The 20,240-nt window shown below is 56.9% G+C and overlaps 1 protein-coding gene across 1 annotated transcript in view; it reads left to right on the forward strand.

The window, feature by feature from the left end:
- The first annotated feature begins 1,402 nt into the window (after positions 1-1,402).
- Positions 1,403-20,240, forward strand: part of DTX4 (deltex E3 ubiquitin ligase 4) — a 43,357-nt gene continuing 24,519 nt past the window's right edge. Inside the window, exons 1-3 of the mRNA XM_055143091.1 lie at positions 1,403-1,756; positions 11,184-11,901; positions 20,136-20,197. Coding sequence (XP_054999066.1) covers positions 1,546-1,756; positions 11,184-11,901; positions 20,136-20,197 — 991 coding nt within the window. The 5' untranslated portion in view covers positions 1,403-1,545. The remainder of the gene's footprint in view (positions 1,757-11,183; positions 11,902-20,135; positions 20,198-20,240) is intronic.

Below are 20,240 nucleotides of genomic sequence, written 5' to 3' on the forward strand. Positions count from 1 at the left end.
TAAAGATAAAAATTCATAACCTGAACCGTCCATTGTTATTTTCTGTAACCTATCTGAATCTTGGAAATATTGTTTTATGTGGTCGTGATGTCAATCTGCACTTTTAATCAGAACTCGCTTGTTTTCTGTTACACATTAGCCATCTGCCCAAATAGCCAATTATAGCTGGAGTCTTGGCTAGTCTTAATGACTTTGGTCATGGAAACCTAGAATAAGTCAATTTAACACATGCCTTCTCAACGTGAGTAATGTGCAATAAGCCCCCCAGAACCCCCAGTAACAGCCCACACACGCTCTAAACATAGAAGATACAAACCTGTCACCCACTAAATTGCCTCATCCGTTTGGACTGGGTCTCATGAGCAGAGGTTGGAGTTGAGCTATGGTGCGGCCGTCGCCGGGCAACTGTCGCTTTGGGGCCAGCAGGGGGCGCCTGCGATCCGGGGCGCCGGCCGAGTAGTGAGGGGGGCGTGGCTCTGTATCCTTGATGGACAGCTAAGGATGCGGGATGGTGGGGAGAATGGGGAGGTGGCGGGGGGCAAAAAAAGAGAATACGAGCCGGAGCCAGGAGAATGTCTGGAGTGTCGGCTGGGGAGTGCACGAGCGTGGGGACGAGCCGGGGACACTTATGAGTGTCGGAGCTCGCGCTGTGGACACCGATCACAATGCATTAAAAAAAATTTTTTTAAGTGTTTTTTTTTTTTTAATTCCATTTCTGGGAGCCTAGTTGCAAAGTCGCGGCGGGGCAGACGTCTGCTCCGTGGCGGGGGGCCCTGCCCGTGCCGTGGAGGGTGGTTTTTTTCTGCATCCGAGCCCCTGGGGTGGGGTAGGGGGGGTGGAAGCCCCCGGGTGGGTGAGCGCGGCTGCGCGTCGGCGCGGGGCGGGAGAGCTATACGGGGGGTGGGGGGGTGGAGGTGTGGGAGGGGGGAGAGCCGTCGCCCCTCGCCGTGACAGCCCTGCGCGCGGGGAGGGCGGGGGCGAGAGGGGCGGGGAGCCCCGCGTGTCTTCCCCGAGCGCGCTGGTGCGGCGCGAACCCTCCCGCCCCGGCGTCTGCAGAGCCCGAGGCGCAACTGGTGCGAGGGCTGCCGGGCGCCGTGCGTGCTGCTCGCGGCCGCCGGGTGGCTGGGCCAGGCGCGGGGTGGGCTTGAGGGCGGGGGGGGGGGGCTTTCGCCTAGAGCCCGACCTTTGCATGAAGCCGCGCGACCCCACGGAGCGGCGGCAGCAGCAGCAGCAACAGCAGCAGCAGCAGCAGCAGCGGCGGCGGCGGAGCCCGGCGGCGGCGCTGCGCGGTCCCAGCCAGGCGGTCCCCGGGCCCCGGTGGATGCGCGGCCGGGGAGGGGCCCATGGGCCGGAGCTGAGGCTGCCCGGGGCGGCGGCGGCGGCGGCGGGGCGCGGGCCGGGGGGCGCGGTCGAGGCCCGGCGGCGGCGGCGCAGGAGGAAGCGGAGGAGGGCGGGCGCGCCGGGCCCGGGAGGCGGCCAGCGCCGCGCCACCGCCACCGCCACCGCCACCGCCAGCGCCACCGCCGCCGCAGCCCCGGGCTCGCCATGCTCCTGGCCTCGGCCGTGGTGGTCTGGGAATGGCTGAACGAGCACGGCCGCTGGCGCCCCTACAGCCCGGCCGTGAGCCACCACATCGAGGCGGTGGTCCGCGCCGGCCCCCGCGCGGGGGGCAGCGTGGTGCTGGGCCAGGTGGACAGCCGGCTGGCGCCCTACATCATCGACCTGCAGTCCATGAACCAGTTCCGCCAGGACACCGGTGAGCCCGCCTCCCCCCACCCCTCCGCCCCCCAAACCCCACACCTGCCCCGCTGGGCGCGCGCCCACCCATCTCCCCGCCCTACCCGTAGCCACCTGCTCGCCCCCCTCCCATCCCGCCCGACACCCACCACGCCGTGCAGGGCTGTCGCCGAGAGATGGTCGCGGAAGGGGGCGCTTGAGTCCTCGTCTCCGTTACCCCGACCCCCGCCACCCATGCCGCTGCGAGTCAGCTCGGGGCCGCGGGGGGGGGTGTCAGCCGAGCTGCAGAGGAGCCCCCCCACCCGAGAACACCCCCCTCCACGCCCCTTTGGAGCACTTGCTGGCCCCGAGTCCTCCCGTGGGGAAACGGTTAGGCTGCCCCACCCCGTAGCAATCCCGGCCCTCGGGCATGCTTCCTGCTCGCACCCCCCAATTCGGTGGAGGTTCAACACCCCTGCCTGGCCTCACGCACCCCCAGACCCGCACCACACGCCCTCCCCCGTCTCCCCTGTCTCCTCCCCACCCCACCCCCCCACACACCCGGTCTCATTTCTTCCCGCCCAGGGTCCCGCTTGTGGCCAGTGGGGAAGGAAGGAGGAATTCCGGGGCGCCTGTGGCCCTGGCCTCCCCGGGGACGGAGGCTGGCACCCGGGCATTCCAGGGCACGTAGCCCCCCTCCGGGATGCCGATGCACCGCCGGGTGCTGAAGCAACAGGCCGGAGCAGATGGAGGGAGGAGGGGGCGGGCCGGGGCTGGGGAATGCCCGGCGGGGAAACCTCTCCCTTTGTCCCCGGAGGAGGCGGATTGCGGAGGAGAAACTGTCCCCGAGCCTCCTGCTGAAATCCGAGAGCGGGACTCTGGTATCCCAGAGCTCCGACACTAAGGGTCCCTCCCCTCCCGTTCCCCCCCCCCACCCGCCGCCCTCGCCCCGCAGAAATCGACTTGGCACGGTGGCCACGCTCCACTCCACTCCCCCAGTGTCCCCACGTGTCCCCCCTCCCGGCCCCGCCGCTGACAGGTCAGGTTAGGAACGGAGCTGCAGGGGGAGGTCAGGAGGGTGGGCCTGGTGGGGGAGGAGGGCAGTACAGCCTGTCTGCTGGGTCTCCCGGGTGACCCTGCTTAACTGACCATGGGGGCCACGCCTGTCCTCTCCCTCTCCGTCCTCGTGTGTGTGTGGGGGGGGTGGGGGGCGCTGATTCTGGAATGCGGCGGGACTTTTCCCGGAGTGGAATGGGGCCCGGCTGGAGAGCAGGTGTGTGGCTGGCGGTGTGTGGGGCGGTGGGGGACTGGCCAGACTGGCCCCCGGCAGCTCAGGGGGTCAGAGAGCAGCTGTTGAGTGGGACATCTGAGCAGCCCCGCCAAGCCCCCACATCCGGTGTGCTAATTAGGACGGTCATGGGAAAGGGGGATCTCTCGCTCTCGCTCCAGCCTCAAGTTCCCATCTTTAATCAGAACTCGGCTTCTTGGCCCAGGAGTTTTGCAGGCACTGGGCCCTGGAGCCAGGCTTTTGGTGGCAGGAGAAAGGGTTCCAGATGCTTGTTTGCATCCGGAGGGGCTTAAGGCCCCGGGTGGGAAAGGGAAGAGTTGGGGGTGGGGTGGGGGGGCGTGTAGCTGGGAGCAACTGGGGGAAGTTGGGATACAGGGGGAATGAGGGGAGATTGAGAAAGAGGATTAAGTGTAGCTGGGGGCTGGGGGAAGGCAACTGAATGGCATTGTGCAGTTTGGATCCACCCGTGATGGAGGGGTGGTTTTAGATTCTGGGGGTGGGGCTTGGGTGCTTGAGGGGCGGGGAGGGGGGGCCAGGAGGGAAGCACACAGAATCCAGCACTTGGTGATACCTGACTGGGAAATCCAGTTCTGCTGAAAACAGACCAGCAGGTGTTTGTGTGTGTGTGTGTGTGTGTGTGTGTGTGTGTGTGTGTGTGTGTGTGTGTGTGTGTTTTTCCAATTCCTGACCCCATCGCTTCAAACCTGGGAAGGGGCCTGGTGAGGCAAAGACCCCCGGCCCTTCTGAAGGGTGGACGTTTGAGGGGTGTTTGGGATCTCGGGAGCCCCGGCCCTTCTGAAGGGTGGACGTTTCAGGGGTGTTTGGGATCTCGGGGATCCACCTGGGACCAGGAAGGGCCTCCCAGGCTCTCTCTGCAGTGGTGGCCAGAACTGGACTGAATGGAAGAGAGAAAGGACGCCTTCCCGCCTCTCTTCCCTGCCGAGGGCTTCTGTAGAGGCTTGGCAGAGTTGAGGTTTCAGCGGCTCCTTGAAGGGTCAGGGGTCAACATGTGCTGAGCACTCCTTCCACACTGTCCCCTCCCCCCAGCCCGCACTCCGCACCCCTACACCAGGTCCTCCACCGGGTGTCCAAGGTGCTGGGCCGAATTCCCAAGAATGCTGGCTCTGTCGGGGAACTTGTCATCTTGGAATAGAATCTCTGGGTCTGACCACCCCCACCCCCTTCTCCCCCCCTCCCCACCCCCGCAGACACGGCTCCTTTCACTATAGCTCTTTGATGAGGCTGTGACAGGGCTGGTCAGAACTTTAAATCACCAGCTCCCAGGCAACCCCGGCCAAGCCCTGGCAATGTTTCATGAAATGCCCCCCACGCCCCCCCCTCCCGCCCCCCCACCAGACACAGTCTGAAGCTGGGAACCAGCAACACCCCGCACACAAAGGGGAACTGGAAGTTCCCTGCCCAGAGGCGATTCCTCTCTTGTTTTGTGGCCTCCTCCAGTGGGGGGACATTTCCTGACGTGGGAGCTTTGTTTTTCTTTTTAGAAGTTGTCTGTCCTGCTGCTGCCTCCTCGGCCGCTGCCAAGTGCCTCCTGACTCTGTTCTCTCCCCCTCTGGCTCCTGACCTCATCCAGCCTGTCTCCAGGGAGATGGCGAGGAGATCTGTGGCACCCCCGGGCCCCTTCGCTTCCAGACAGCCTGGGAATGGCCGTCTCTTCTAGAGGCATTTGGGGCTAAAAGATTCGGGGAAAGGGTGAGAGTGGAGGCCAGGTTCCAAAAAAAATTAAAAAAAAAAATCACACTGGCTTCCCCAAGCCTTGCTCGGGTCGTCTCCATGCAGGGTTACTTCCCCTGACCCCTGGCCCCTGGCCTGGCCGGGATGGAACGCTTCTGCAGCGCTGTCGTTTGAACAGAGGAAGCTGATGGCTGCCGTTTTCAGGGCCCCAGCGGCGGGATGTCAGGGGGCAGACGGAGGCTGGGAGTGGGGATGTGGACTCAAGTGCCCAGCCCGGACTCACTGGGTTTCTGCGGGGCCCGGAGCCAGTTCCTCACCTGCCCTGGCCTCCCCTTTTGGTAGGATGATTAGAATCCTTCTGTCCCTTTCGGCCCAGAGGCTTGGCCCCTGCACCTGCCCGGGTGACGAAGTGGCTCGGTGCGAGGCAGGATCCTTTTCGGCTCAGCTTCTTCGTTCGACTTTTTTTTTTTTTGCTTTTGGGTCACACCCGGCGATGTACAGGGGTTACTCCTGGCTCATGCACTCAGGAATTACTCCTGGTGGTGCTCGGGGGACCCTATGGGATGCTGGGAATCGAACCCGGGTCGGCCGCTTGCAAGGCAAACGCCCTACCCACTGTGCTACCACTCCAGCCCTTTCATTCGACTTTTGCCTCTTTCGTGTCTTTCATGTGGTGAGAAGGGTCTGGTGGCAGGAGATGAAAGGGCTGGGGGGGGAAAAAAAGCTGATATTTAGGTGCCACCCCAGACTCTTCTTTTTTCCCACCCCTCCTCTGTGAGCGCAGGTGTAGACGGACGCTGGGGGGAGGAGCAGCGTGTACCCTGGTTGTGCCAAAGCACATCGCACGCCTGATCTTGATTCATCTTCCCTGCCCTCGTGTGAATCAAAGAGAACATGTGGGACCGAGGTTCCAAACCAAGGCCCCCGCTCTCTGCGCCTTTGTTCCCTGAACTTTGTCCCGGCACTGTTCCAGGTCTCTGGGATGGAGCAATAACGAATGGCCAAATCTTTTTTCCTTGTGTAACATTTGAGTCAGGGGAAAGGGGACTGTGAGAGCCAGCCTGGGAATTCTTGGGAACAGTGGATCGACTCCAACCCAGTTATGGGCGGGGGAGTATGCCCCCCGGGCTCGTGTGACGTCCTTGGAGGGTGCTGTCTCCTCTTAGTCAAGAGCCAAAACATCTGCATGCATCGGGCTGCAGGTGTTTGTGTTGTGATGAAAGATGGTTTTCTCTCTGTTTTCCTTAGTTGATGAACTAATTTGTATCCTTACCCCAGTAGAAGCCTTTTCCCTTGTATCTCTGCACCGTGGGACCAAACGAATTTCTCTGGCTCATTTAGTGCGTGGTTTTCATTATTCGGGATTAACTGATGCTGGGAAGCAGAGAACACCCCATAAATAAACAAAGAACTGGAACTCCCCAGGCTGAAAGGGGTGTCTGTGTAGGGAGGGGGGGACATTCCTCTCTTTTTCTGTTTTTTTTTTTTCCTTCTCCCATTGGGGCAGAGGGACTTTGCTGACAGGGAACTTTGCTTTTGAAGAGCGTGTGTCTCACTGCCACTTCTGTGGGCGCCTACTCGGTTCCACTCAGTTCCGCTTCAGTTGAAAGTGTACTGGGTGCAGAGAGGACGCAGGGGCTGGGAGGTAGTGCCCAGGCTCACTCTCAGGCCCAGTTCTTGGGCTCTGGGTGCCGAGTGGTTGGTTTCCAGTTCTGCTGACTCTGATCTGGAGGGTGTTGCTGGGCCCGGCCCAAGGAGACTTGGAAGCAGGTGGTCCCAGAACCTCTCCTGAAAAGCGTTCAGCGACTCACGGTTAAATCTGACCCATTTCCCAATTGTCTGTCACTTTTTTTTGGGTTTTGGCACCTTTCTTCTTTCTCACTTGGAACTAATTAAAGAGCAGCTTGGGTCTTGTCACCTCCCAGTGTGACCAACTTCCCTACAAATAAATTGACTGGATTTAAAGAAACACATACACACACACACACACACACACACACACACAACTGTTACCTCCTGGTATTCCAGATTGTCTGTGCCCCGGCTCCCACATACTTTTCCTGGTGATCTTCTTCTGTGTCTTCTATTTCCCTCTGCTCCTGCCAACCCTATCTTCATTAGAGCTCTCCGACAACCCTCCCCTCCCCCGAACCGTCCACAAGGTCATGTTGGCTGATTGAAATTCATCTCCTTCAGGCCCCATGCTATTAGTCATCCCTTTCTCGGAGTGTCCTCTAAACCGTCGTGACTTCATTTATTCAATCATTATTTCATAAGCCCTTGGGACGTGCGGAACAGGGCTGGTCTCAGTATGAGGAAACACCTAGAGGTGAGCCGGGGAGGGTCGTGAGGGAGACAGCCGTCCATCCACTCCATTCTCCAGACCCGTGTGTGAGATTTAGTGTTATCCGACAGGATCAGGAATTTGACCTGGTCAGAGAAGCTTCCTTGAGGAAATGAGCTGGAATCCGAAGGATATACCCGAGAAGAGGATGCCAGGGTCTTGTTGGAGAGAGTGGGGGCCCAGGGGGGAAGACCCAGAATCCAAGAGACAGACCAGCGGGTGGGTCTGAAGGAGACAGTACAGGAGGAGGTAGCCACGCGGGTTGGTAGATGCTGGCAGTCCCTCCTAGAGGAGTCACAGAAGGGACCTGGACTTATGATTTATGGTCTCACACTGGGTACCAGTGTTTTGGTTGGCATCCTTCCTGTGGCATGTGCTTCATATTGTCACTCACATATTCATCTTGTAGCCTGTAAGTGACTTGAGGGTGCCTGCATCCTTGCTTTGTTCACCTTAACCAGTAGGTACTCAGATCAAAGATTAATTGCCAGAGTAGTGGGAAGTCACTCAATCCCAACATGCTTTGCAGCAACGATATGCCCATCACTGCCGGATACTGCATCAGCCACCAGGATGCAGAGGGTTGTGTATTGGGGTATGGGGTCCCAGCCTGCACGTTGGGCATCCGTGATAAAATTGCTTAGATACAGAGGTACACAGTGACAGAAAACAGAGATGTACCCCGGACTTTCTGAGGGTGGGGTCCCTGACTAGGAGAACATTTCAGGATATGGATGACAAATCCACAGAATCAGAACGAATCGAATCAGAATGTGAAGGTGAATACCAGTAGGTAAAAGCAGCAAAGAAGGGACCCGGTGGTAGTAGGGGAGGAGGAGGAGGATGGAAAAGTTTGAGGGGTGTGTGAGGATAAAAAGGATAAAAGGGGTGTCTGATTGTCAGGAGCAGAGGCATAGGAGGAAGATGAACCTGGGAAGGTATACTAGAGTGAACGCTGTCATTTCCAGAAGTTCTGAGGAATTTATGGGCATTTCTGAAAGTGTGAGCACTGTTATTGACGAGTCATCTAAGCACACTTGTGGAAAAGGCTGAAGACTGTTGTCTGGTGCCTCAGGGGGAATCCAGAATGTCACGTAAGCTCTTTAAAAGGCGTTCAGTAGCATTGCCGGGAAGATCAGGTGGGATGGGAGGGGTGAAAGCGCTCTCTCTGTGGTCGAGAGTCTCAGGATTAGCCATCTCTCCACTCTCCTCTCCTCTCTCTCTCTGGGTCTGTCTGTCTCTCTCTCTCTCACACACACCCTCTCCCACATCCCTTGAACTAAACTTGCCCCAGAGACTTCTCCATATCCTGCTTCCACATACAAAGGAAAAGAAATTACAATAATAATCGCCAGCTTGGATTGAGCTCTTGCCATATGACTGGGCGACAGGTGTTATTTTAGTGCTTTAAATTCATTCCTTTGCTTAATCCACAAATCCACCCTTGGAAACCACTACCCAGGACCCAAAGAGATGAGGAAACTGAGGCTAATCACACAGCTGGAAGTGACCGAACCTCCTCGCGGCTGGACTCAAGCCTGGACTCTTTGTTTCCCAGAAAACTGTTACTTAGGAAGGAAGTGGAGGCAAACCAGGGAACTCTACCCCCCTCCCCTTCCTCCTCTTGTCCTCCCATCCCGCTACCCCCATGTACCCCAGCAGAGAGATGCCGGCTTTGAATAGTGGATTGTTCTGCTTCTCCTCCAGCTTCTGAATGTTGATGTTTTGGGTCATTAAGGGGCTTGGAGATGGGGTGGGGGGGCGGGTTATGACCCTGGCAAAGGCCTGAATAGCCATTGTTCCTTTTCTTCCCCCCTTGAATGGGATTCTGTCCCCAGCGCTGGTGTCTCCCTCTGGGTGGAGGAGGGGGTGGGTCAGAGGCGGGTGAGGGGGAGCCTTTTCCCACCGCTTTGATGGATGGCGCTTAAGCAGGCAGATGCAGACATGCCAGCATCCCTGGGGGCCCCTCGCTGGCCTCCTCGCCCTGCGCTGGGCCAGTCCTGTGCCATCTTGATGATGACACCTGTGAACTCAGGCCTGGTTGGAAAAGGGTCTGAATTCAGGTGTGGCAATGGGCTGGGAGAGCAAAGCCACAGCGATCTGCGCGTCTTCCCTTCTGCCCGGCCCGTGGGGCACGGGGGATGGCGGGACGAGAGCGGAAAGGCAGGAAGAGGTGTGAGATTTATGAGCACCCATGGCCTGTCCACAGAGAATCACAGAGCACACAACCAACCCAGGAACCTGGCAGGTACAAAGACATGGTTGTTGAATGACTCAGTGAATGAGTGTAATCTTCATTCTCAGCATCAAATCGAACCTTGAGGAGGGGTTGGGTCATTGAGGGACTTGGAGATAGGGTGAAGAGCGGGTTATGACCCTGGCCAAGGCCTGAAGAGTCATCGTTCCTTTTCTTGGGGTGGGCGGTCATACCTGGCAGTGCTCAGGCTTACCACTGACTCTGCATTCAGGGGTCACTCCCGGCATGCTCGGGGGACCTTCTATGTGCCGAGGATCAACCTGGGTCGGTTGCGTGTGAGGCAAGCTCCTTACCCACTTTCCTGTTGCTCCGGCCCCCACAAGGAGAGGTTGTTAGCGCGTTGTTCAGGGGAGAGAAGGAGGTGGGGGCTTCTATAGGAGCCGCTAAAGTGGCAGGTTTGGCTGCTCATCAAGGCTTTGGAAATGCTCACTGGGAGATGCTCATCGAAAGACTGGACGCTGTCCTCTTCATTTCCCCCGTTGGCGCCCACCTCCCTCCCTCCCACAGGGAGTTCCTCCCTCTAGACCCCCCCAGAGGCTGGAAAGACTCTTCATTCAAAAGTCCATGGCCCTGGGGGAAGAGCAATGCACTGTGTATAGGGCATTTGCCTTGCGGGCTCAGGTTTGAGTCCCCCCCTCACATTCCACGTGGTCCCCGAGCACCACCAGGAGTGATTCCTGAGTGCAGTCAGGAGTAACCCCTGAGAATTGTTGGGCGTGACCCCAAACCCCTCCAAAATATAAAAAGAGGTACATGCCCCTTTTTACTACCATTTGGAGAGGAGGGCTTTGGGTGACACCCTGCTGTGCCCTGAGGTAGCTGAGAGTTCTGTGTTGGGGTCGTGCTTGGGGACCACATGTGATGGGAACTGACAGCGAGCCAGACATGGGCCTTGCTCCCTGGACTATCTTTCTGCCTGCATTAAAATTCTTTGTTTGTTTGTTTGTTTGTTTTTGCTTTTTGGGTCACACCCAGCGATGCATGGGGGTTACTCTTGGCTCACGCACTCAGGAATTACTCCTGGCGGTGCTTGGGGGACCCCATGGGATGCTGGGGAATGAACCTTGTTCAAATGTGTGCAAGGCAAATGCCCTACCCACTCTGCTATCGCTCCAGCCCCCCACCCCCATATTAGAATTCTAAAAAACATTATTTGCTTTTTTTTTTTTTATGGGGGGAACCTGGCAATGCCCATGACTCTCTGCACGAGAAACCGTATGTAGTGCTAGAAAACTGACCAGGCCCAGTACATGCAAGGTGGCATCCGCGCCCCACCCAAGATGTACCATCTGTCTGCCCACCCTCTGCCCTCTATTTTTGGTCACCACTGGTGGTACTCAGGCAGGGGTTACTACTGCTTGGTGTGTGTGGGGGAGGGGTGGTTCCTGCTGGTGCTGGGATTGAATCCTGCCCTGGTTCATGCAAAAACATGCATTCAACCATCTCTTGGGCTATATTCGTGTGTGTATGTGTGTGTGTGTGTGTGCCTGTGTTTGAGCCTGACCTCTGAGCTCAGGGATCACTCCTGGCAAGGCACTGGAACCATCTGGGGTGCCAAGATCAAACCTTAGTCTGCTTCTTGCAAGGCAAAGCCCTACCTTCTATGCCATCTCTGATCTCCTGGCATTTTGTCCCTCACTTTTTGTTGGAAGGGTATCGCTGCACTCAGGGATCACTCCTAGAGGGGCTCAGGGACCAAATGGGGTGGCGGAGAGCAAACCCTGTGGGCAGCATACCAGACAAGCCCCCTGTCCCCTGTACTACCTCCCAGCCTTCCCTCCCCACCCCCCCACCCCCGACCTTTTAGAGGTGATGCAGTTCCCTTTCATTCCCTTGGCATTCCTGGCTGACCCGGTCCTCCTCTCTCCTCTGTCCCCTGCCGGCAGGAACCCTCCGCCCCGTTCGCCGCAACTACTACGACCCGTCGTCGGCACCCGGGAAGGGCGTGGTGTGGGAGTGGGAGAACGACAACGGGTCCTGGACGCCCTACGACATGGAGGTGGGCATCACCATCCAGCACGCCTACGAGAAGCAGCAGCCCTGGATCGACCTCACCTCCATCGGCTTCAGCTACGTCATTGACTTCAACACCATGGGCCAGATCAACCGGCAGACGCAGCGCCAGCGCCGGGTGCGCCGGCGCCTGGACCTCATCTACCCGCTGGTCACGGGCACGCTGCCCAAAGCCCCGTCGTGGCCGGCCAGCCCGGGCGCGGCCGCCTCGCCCCCCGGGCCGCCCTGCTCCTGCCCGCAGTGCGTGCTGGTGATGAGCGTCAAGGCGGCCGTGGTCAGCCCCCAGAAGCCCCCCGGCGCCCGCAAGAACGTGCCCACCGCCGTGAACGTGCCGCTCAAGCTGCCCGTGCCGCCCGGCCCCGGGGCCAAGCCCCTGGACGGCACTGGCACCCTCCGAGGCCCCGTGAAGACGGTCCCCGCGCAGCTCGCCCGGCGACAGATGTCCAGCGCGTCCACGGGGGCGACTGCGGGTTCTCCGGCCAGCCCCCCGGGAGCCAATGGAAAGCCCGGAAGGGTGGCCCTGGCCACCTTAAATCGAACCAATCTGCAGCGACTGGCCATTGCCCAGTCCCGGGTGCTGATCGCCTCTGGGTAGGTACTACCTGGCTGCCTCTGAGTGTCACCCCCTTGTCCCTTGGCCGTGCTCTCGGCGTCCTCTGGATGCAGGTACTTGGGCTCTGCCTCTTGGGTTGTGCAGGTCCGCCTGGGATTTCCGGCAGATGCTTAGCGCCAGAAAGTCCCAGATGTCGATGCTGCGGTCTTGAGGCGCTTAGCGTTTCCAGGGGGTTTATAAAGATCACATCGACCCACTGTGTTCTAGTTTGGGGTTCGTCTTGGTTTGGGTTTGGAGTCACACCCTGCAGTGCTCAGGGCCCACTCCTGGCTCTGTGCTTGGGGGACCATCGGTGATGCTGGGGATTGAACCCGGGTCTGCTATGTGCGTGGCAAACACTTGAACCCCTGGACTGTTTCCCCGGCCCCGGTTCTCATACTTATCATTATCTTTGAGGGGGCCCCACACAGAGGTCCTGTGGGGCTGCTTCTGGGAGAGGTGCAGGGGATCAACTAGGCGCTCCCTCATGGGACCCTCGTGCTCTCATCCTTTCCCCAACCTGAAAGGGGACCACCCCGCTCCTTCTTTCTACCCTTTAATTAAAATGTTGTGGGTTTGCCATGGGCTCACAGTGTTGCATACCTTTTCACACCTCACCATTTTTTTTACTTTTTGGGTCACATCCTGCGATGCTCAGGGGTTACTCCTGGATCTGCACTCAGGAATTCCTCTTGGCAGTGCTCCGGGGGGCCATATGGGATGCTGGAAATCGAACCTGGGTCAGCCGCGTGCAAGGCAAATGCCTTACCTGCTGTGCTATCACTCCAGCCCCCCACACCTCACCTCTTGGTGTGGCTATGTCTCTTCACACTCTCCACCATCCCACTTTGAGATTGACCTCCCCACCACAACCTCCTCACTTACATCCCCTAAGAGCCATTGTGTTATTTTTGTTTCTGCCACACCTGGTGATGCTCTGGGGTTGCTCCTGGCTCTGCGCTCAAAAATCACTCCTGGTGGTGCTTGCAGGAACCTATGGAGTGCCGTATTGAACCGGGGTCGGCGGCATGCAAAGCAAGCTCCTTATCCATTACACTATTACTCCGGCCCAGTATCATTGTATTTGGCAAAGAGTCTCAGGGTGATTTTTTTTTCTGGAATTTGTTACTTCCTTGGCTTGCGTTGTTTGTAGTATACCTGTGCAAGCGCCAGAAAGTTTCAGATGTAAATGCTGGTGGTGAGGCCTGTAGGTTTCCCGAGGGTTATGAAAATCACATCCCTTAGGTTTCCCCGGGGGTTATGAATTCCTATCCTCCCTTTTTTTTTATGCCATAACTTATTTCACTGAGCACCACTACCTATTTCACTGAGCACCATTACCAAGCAACATCCCGTTGTAGCAAAAGGCAAAATTTCATCCTTTTTATTCAGTGAGTTGAATTCCAATGCATCCGTTCCACAACCTCTATTTCCCAGGGCTAGGCATTGAGACGGGTTCCATGTTTTGGTTCTTGGCTGAGCACGTAGGGGTGCGGGAATCTTTTTGAATTCGCCTTTTTTCATGTTCTTTAGATAAATGCTTAGGAGAGATATGGCTGCATCATCTGGTATTACTATTTTTAGTTTTCTCTTTTTTTGATGTATCTCTGTTCCATTTTTCACCAAGGCGGTACCAATTTACATTCCCATTCATGGCAGAGAAGGCTTTTTGATCCCATTTTAGCGATAGAGAAATGATACGTTGACTGGCTGCAGGGCTAGAAGGATTTCAGTTTTTGAAAGATGCGATAATTTATTTTCATTGTTTTTCATGTTCTTCTTGGACACGCTGGCCGTAAAATGGGAAGGACCCCAGGGCTCCACTGTCCAGCTTCAGCCTTTATTTGCTAGGCTCTGAGTTCTTTTTCTTTCTTTTTTTTGGGGGGGGGGCGGGGAGGGGTTACACATCAGGTTTTGTTCAAGGCTTACTCCTGGCTTTGCGCTCAGGGAATCACTCATGGTAGGCTTAGGGGACATTCATGTAGTGCTGGGGATCGAACCCGGGTCAGCCACGGCACGCGCCTGATCCATTGCATTATCTCTCCGCCCCAGCCCTTGGATTCTTCTTCAGGGGTTCTTGGCATTGTCCTCTCTTGGCTTCCTCAGAGGAATGGCTTACAGTGAGGTATGCTGCCCTCCCCCACTCCCCCCCTGGACTCTGTGTCTGGAGACCCAGCTTGGGACGAGGCTGCACAGAGCAAGGAGGGTGCGCTGTGGAATCGGGGTGCACTGCCGTTCCTCTGGAGCCCTGGCGTATGAAGGCAGGTCTTGCCTCCCTGGTCCCTGGGGTCATTGTGCAGCCCCACCCAGGGAGTTCTCCCTCTGACGGTTTCTGTGAGGCATCTTCTGGTACGAGCCCATGGCTTTTTTCTTCATTTTTGTTTTTGGGGCCACACCTGGTGGTGCTCAGGGCTTACCCCTGGCTCTGTGTGCACGGATCACTTGCGGTGGGCTTGGGAGAGACCTTATAGGGTGCTGGGGATTGTACCATCTCTCTCTTCCACAACATTTCTTTTCTTTTCCTTCCTTCCTTCCTTCCTTCCTTCCTTCCTTCCTTCCTTCCTTCCTTCCTTCCTTCCTTCCTTCCTTCCTTCCTTCCTTCCTTCCTTCCTTCCTTCCTTCCTTCCTTCCTTCCTTCCTTTCTCTTTTTGGGTCACACCCGGCGATGCTCAGGGGTTACTTTAGTCCTGGCTGTGCACTCAGGAATTACTCCTGGCGGTGCTCCGGGGACCTTATGGAATGCTGGGGATCGAACCCAGGTCAGCTGCGTGCAAGACAAATGCCCTCCCCGCTGGACTGTCACTCTGGCCCCAGCATTCCCTTTCTTTACGATGCAAGCATTGGGGCTGGGGTACTCAGAATGAGCTCTCCAAAGAGGGCCACATAGCTCTGGCTTGTGTGTTCCAGACTGGATCTGGAAGCCAGGATTTCATCTCCTGATGCGTTGTTTATTTTAGCTCAAGCCCAGCTCAGTTCTGTGCAAAGACAATTTCTCCATGCTGAGATGCTGGTCAGCAGCCCGGGATGTTCATGTGAATTGTCAGCTCTTAGACTTACCTCAGAGAAGGGCCTGATACCTCACCAGGTCACTTAATTCCTCCATGTTGCCCTTGACAGCATGGAGGAATAAGAGGCTCTGGGGGCGTTCAGGGAGATTGCTGGGGTAAATGGGGTTGGGGTAGGGGTTCGGGGTGTGGGTGGGAAGCTTGCTCAGGAGTAAGTACAGCCCTCAGAGCCTGACTACCTGGACTCCAGGTTTCCTCCTGTGTTTCTTGGGACAAGGATTTGCATCCTTTGCTTTGCACTTGTCCATCTGTAAAATGGGCTAGTTGAGACCTTCCTGACAGGGTATGTCCTTACATGAACATGAGAATTAAATGAAAAATTCAGTCTGGCCATGTTGGACAGTACCTGGCGCCTAGGAGGAGTCCCGTCAGCGTCCCGTCTGGCTGCCACTGTCGTGGGCCTTGACAGGTCTTGATTGAATCCGTTGTTGATGTCAAAGCTGAGCAGAGCCTCAACGGCCACTTTTGCCGAATGCCAAGTGACCTCATGCCGTCACCAAGGGAAAAGTACCCCCGGGTTGCTTTACATCTCACCGAGGGCGTTCCTCGCTTTTTAATCTGATTCTTTATTCCCTCGGCAGGCTAGTAGAATTAGGAGCAAGAGAATAGGGTGGAGGCCCGGGCAGTGAGTTTCTAAGGAAAGGGTTTGTTCCATAGAAATAAGTTGTTTTTCTCCCTCTCGCTGCTGCTCTATTTTCTTGACAAGGGAGGCCCCTCACGCCCCCGCGCCCCGTCTAGCCTTTCCCTCCTCACCTCTGACCACCTCCCCTCACTCCTACTACCATCTCCCCGCCCCCCAGACTTGCTCGGGCAATTAATTAGTGTGTTCATTCCCTTTGTCTTGTGTCTCCATCGACCTTCTGTCCTGGACCAGCCCTCCCCCTCCTCCCTCTGCCCATGACCTCTTCCAGCAAGTTTCCCACGGAAAAAAAAAAAAAAAAAGGAAAACCAGGGCTGGTGGGAGAGGTGGAGTGAAGAGAAGGGGTTGGAGGTGGGGGGTGGGGAACAAAAGATCCTGTGAATTATTCAGAGACACAAGCAGGGGGTTTTTGAGGAGGAGAGAGGCGGGCAGTGCTGCAAGCCCCCAAGTCGCCTCTCAGACCCGCAGCCCTCTCCTCCCGGAACTGGCCACTAGATCTGGGCAGCTCCATGGGGGCCTCTGAAGAGGTAGACTGTTGTTGTGCTAGGGGGTTTCTGATACCCGCCTGATGTCTGCACAGATGTGTTCTTATCATCACCTCCAGTCATGGCCCCCTGACAACTCTGTTTTTTTTTTTTTGTTTGTTTTTGGGTCACACCCGGCGATGCACAGGGGTGACTCCTGGCTCATGCACTCAGGAATTACTCCTGGCGGTGCTTGGGGGACCCTATGGGATGCTGGGAATTAAACCCAGACTGGCCGGGTGCAAGGCGAATGCCCTCCCCGCTGTGCTATGGCTCCAGCCCCCCCTTGACAACTCTCTTAGCTTTAATATTTTAGAACCAGTCATGAAAGCCTGTGTCCTCTGTATATCTGGGAATAGTCCAAACAGAACGGAGACTGGGGGTCTTCCGCCTGGAAGACAGACCAGAACACTAGGGGCAGTTAGAAGTACACATGTGTATGCGTGAGTGCTTGTGTGGGTGTGGGTGTGGGGGGGGTGCTGTTTTCTAGAAGGAAACTCAGGCATATTTAGCCGGGGGCCCCCTAATGGGGTGTGTGCAGCTGGGAAGGCCTTTCTGCGGTGGGGTGGGGTGGGGTGTGTGTTCTTGTTTGAACCAGGAATAGGGGGGAGGTTGCCCAGGTGCCCTGGACAATGCAAGGCAAGGCACCACCCAGCACTCAGCGCTTACACTTGATATCTTCGAGAATCTGCCATCCTCGGAATATTAAAGCAGGAAGAGGCTTTATCAAGCCCAACTTCCTCTTGGAGTTGGGAGACCAGAATGGTTCAGTCCCCCAGATTTGCTGGGTCCTTCACAAAGTAGTTGACCTAGAGCCTAAATCAAGGTAGGGACCCTGTAAGGACTGAGACTTGTCACTTACCCCATTGACAGTTGGGGTAATTCCGAGGTGGCTAAGGTGGTGCAGAGTTTATGCGCCCCCCTCCCTCCAGAAAAAAAGACCCCAACCCTTTCTGGTTGAGCTGGAAACTTCCTAGCAGGTCCTGTACAGACCCCGACGCTCTCTTCCACCAGGACCGGCAGTCCAGGGGTCCATGTGATGGCAGACCCCTCCCCTGCTCTTCATCAGACCGTGCCCCCACCCCAGACTGATTCTTGGCCTGCCTGGGTGGTGTGCTTTGGGGATTTTTGACTATTTCCTGGTTAACCAGATTGGGTGTGGAAACCTGCCAGTCCAGTTTGTGGGAACAAAGGTAGCTTTTGTCACCCAGATCTACTTATCAGCTGGATTGGGGGCCTGAGAGAAAGTGAAGGGGGGGGGGGGGAAGAGGGGGCAGAGCAAGATGGGCAGGACTGGGCGGTGCACTGCCCCCTGGTGGACGGAGAGGGGACAGGCACAGGAATGTCTCACTGGGGTGAGAAATGATCCAAAGCCCGCCTAGTTCTACAGATAAGGCCCCAGAGTCTCCCAGTTCTACAAGATAAAGGAGATCAAGGCTCAGGGAAGTTAACTGAATTTGTGAGGTGGTGAGGTGTGGCCAGTAGGCTTGAGACTCCAGTTGCCCCTTTCTCTCTCCCCCGCCCCACCCCTGCCACTCCTCACACTGGTGTGTGGAAGAATCAGAGTCCAGAATCAAGCCTGTGGTCTTTGTTTCTTAGCTGTCTGTCTCCTGGTTGAACTTGGCATGTAAGTCTCTCTCTCTCTCTCTCTCTCTCTCTCTCTCTCTCTCTCTCACACACACACACACACACACACACACACACACACACTCCAGGTTTTATTTCCATTGAGACACAAACACACCTACACTCGTTATTTTCACATCCTTCTGTCAAACTCGGGGCACACGTGGTCATCCCCCGGCAGAGGAATGGAAACTGGAAGGCAGCCCAGCTGGGGAGGCTCCTCCACAGACCCCTCCGGACCCCTCTTAAGCCTTGTGGTCTGCTTCATGGGTGTCTGCAGTGTGAGGTAAGACAAGGTCCTGCAGACACAAGGGCATGGCGTCAGGAGTAATTCAACCCAGGGCCTCGAAAGCCAGCTCTCCTGGCACCTTATCCTCGACTGCTCCTTCTTCCGTAACAGAAGACATGTGTTTCCACTCTCTTCCCCGCCCGTTAGAGAGGAATGACTCTTAAGAACAGTACCTCATGCACAGGCTGGAGCGATAGCACAGTGGGTAGGGCGTTTGCCTTGCACATGGCCGACCTGGGTTCGATTCCTCTGTCCCTCTCGGAGAGCCTGGCAAGCTACCCGTGGCATATTCGATATGCCAAAAACAGTAACAACAAGTCTCACAATGGAGACATTCCTGGTGTCCGCTCAAGCAAATCGATAAACAATGGGACGACAGTGCTACAGTGCTTCCTCATGCACAAGACGTTGCATGGATTCCGAGGTTTCACTTCCGGGGAGCAGTTAGGCCCATCGGGCGCGAGGTAACTGGAGGCATATTGGCCACGAGAGCTTGGGTCTGATGGACCGCAAGCTGTGTTGATCACCGCTGTGTCCCCAGCATGGAGCACTGTGTCCAACCCAACGTCGGGCTCAGTAAGTGCATTTTGAATAGGGCAAGGCAGCAAATCAACACAGGGTCCATTACCCCCCAGGCCCCCCCCCCACCGCTGCTGTTTTGTTCCCTGAACAGAACCGTCGGCTTCCCACGGGCTGCCCGGCTCCTGGCGTCAGGCATGACCCAGCGGACTGGCCCTCTCAGGCCCACGCGGCTGCCCACCCCACCCCCGGCCCAGCTGTGGGAGCCTGGGTGGTAGGGGAATGGCGCAAGAGCCTGTCCCACACGCTCCCTAGTTTTCTAGTTGGCTCTGTGGGAGGCCTGGCCTTTCCCAGACAGCTGGGCCCTCTCCTCTCCAGCCTGGCTCAAGTTGCCGGGGGAGAGAGAGAGACAGAAAAGGGAGGCGGCTTTGCCTGATATTTATATTTCTCAGGGAGAAGGAGAAGCGACAGCTGGGAAAGCCGTGGCTTCCAACTGTTGGCTCCGGGCGGGCCTGTGCGTCTCTCAGCAGAAGCTGGTCAAAATGCAGTTTCTTGTGTCCCTCGAGCTGGCGTTGGGAGTCAGGCTTCGGGGCTCCGTCAAGGCTTCTTCCTTGCCATGGGCTCGGCTGTGCCCTCTGATGGGCACCCAGGTCTTTTCTTTTGAAATCCCTTCCACAGCGATCGGCCGTTGTCAGCCTGTGAGCGTCAGACTCTGCATTTTGCTCTTTTGTGGAGTCCTAGATTCCGGAAGGAGAGATCAGAAGTAACACTTTCTTTCTTTTCTTTTTCTTTTTTTTTGCTTTTTGGGGTTACACCCAGCGATGCTCAGGGGTTACTCCTGGCTTTGCACTCAGGAACCACTCCTGGCGGTGCTTGGGGGACCATATGGGATGCCGGGGATCGAACCCGGGTCGGCCGTGTGCAAGGCAAACGCCCTACCCGCTGTGCTATCGCTCCGGCCCCAACACTTTGAAAAAAAAAAATCTGTTTAGTTCTCAGAGCTAAAGAAGAAAATGAGAGCGGAAGTCGGGTTAAGAGAGCTGAGGCGTTGCAGGGCTGGGCACAGGAGCGGGTAGAAGCAGTATTGAATACAAGCGTTTCTGGAACGTTCCCGAGGAGGGTCCGGGACTGAGCCTGAAGCAGCTGGAGGAGAGCTGGGCAGACATCTGGAGGATGTCAGGCGACACACGGGCTGGCCGAGAGGCAGGGAGGGGGACGCCTGGCGTGTGGAGAGAACAGTGAGCAGGATGGGGCCGGCGGCCTGACGGGGGAGGCCGGGGCCGCGGAGGCTGCAGCTGGCGTGGAGCTGAACTGAGGCGCCATTCTGAGCGGAACTGAGGCGCCCTTCTGGGTTTGGAGGTTCCGAGGTGGGGAGTAACATGGTCTGACTGCGGCTTTGGAAGTGTCACCTTAAACCGACACTTCAAGTGTGTGCTTCTATCTTGCTGCGTCTCTTGTGGATGAGCAGTTCCTCTTAGAAAGGGGAACTGCACGGTGGGTGGAAGTCTGGGGGGGGCCTTTGTCCCACTTGCTGATGCTGTTTTGTCTCTGCCCTTTCCGCCTTCTGCAGGGTCCCCACCGTCCCGGTGAAGAACCTCAATGGGTCCAGTCCTGTCAACCCTGCCTTGGCAGGTAAGAGAATCCTTGGGCTGGTCTCTTTTTGGGGAGAAAAAAA

The sequence above is a fragment of the Sorex araneus genome, chromosome 6 (assembly GCF_027595985.1).
Source record: "Sorex araneus isolate mSorAra2 chromosome 6, mSorAra2.pri, whole genome shotgun sequence".
NCBI classification, from domain to species: domain Eukaryota; kingdom Metazoa; phylum Chordata; class Mammalia; order Eulipotyphla; family Soricidae; genus Sorex; species Sorex araneus.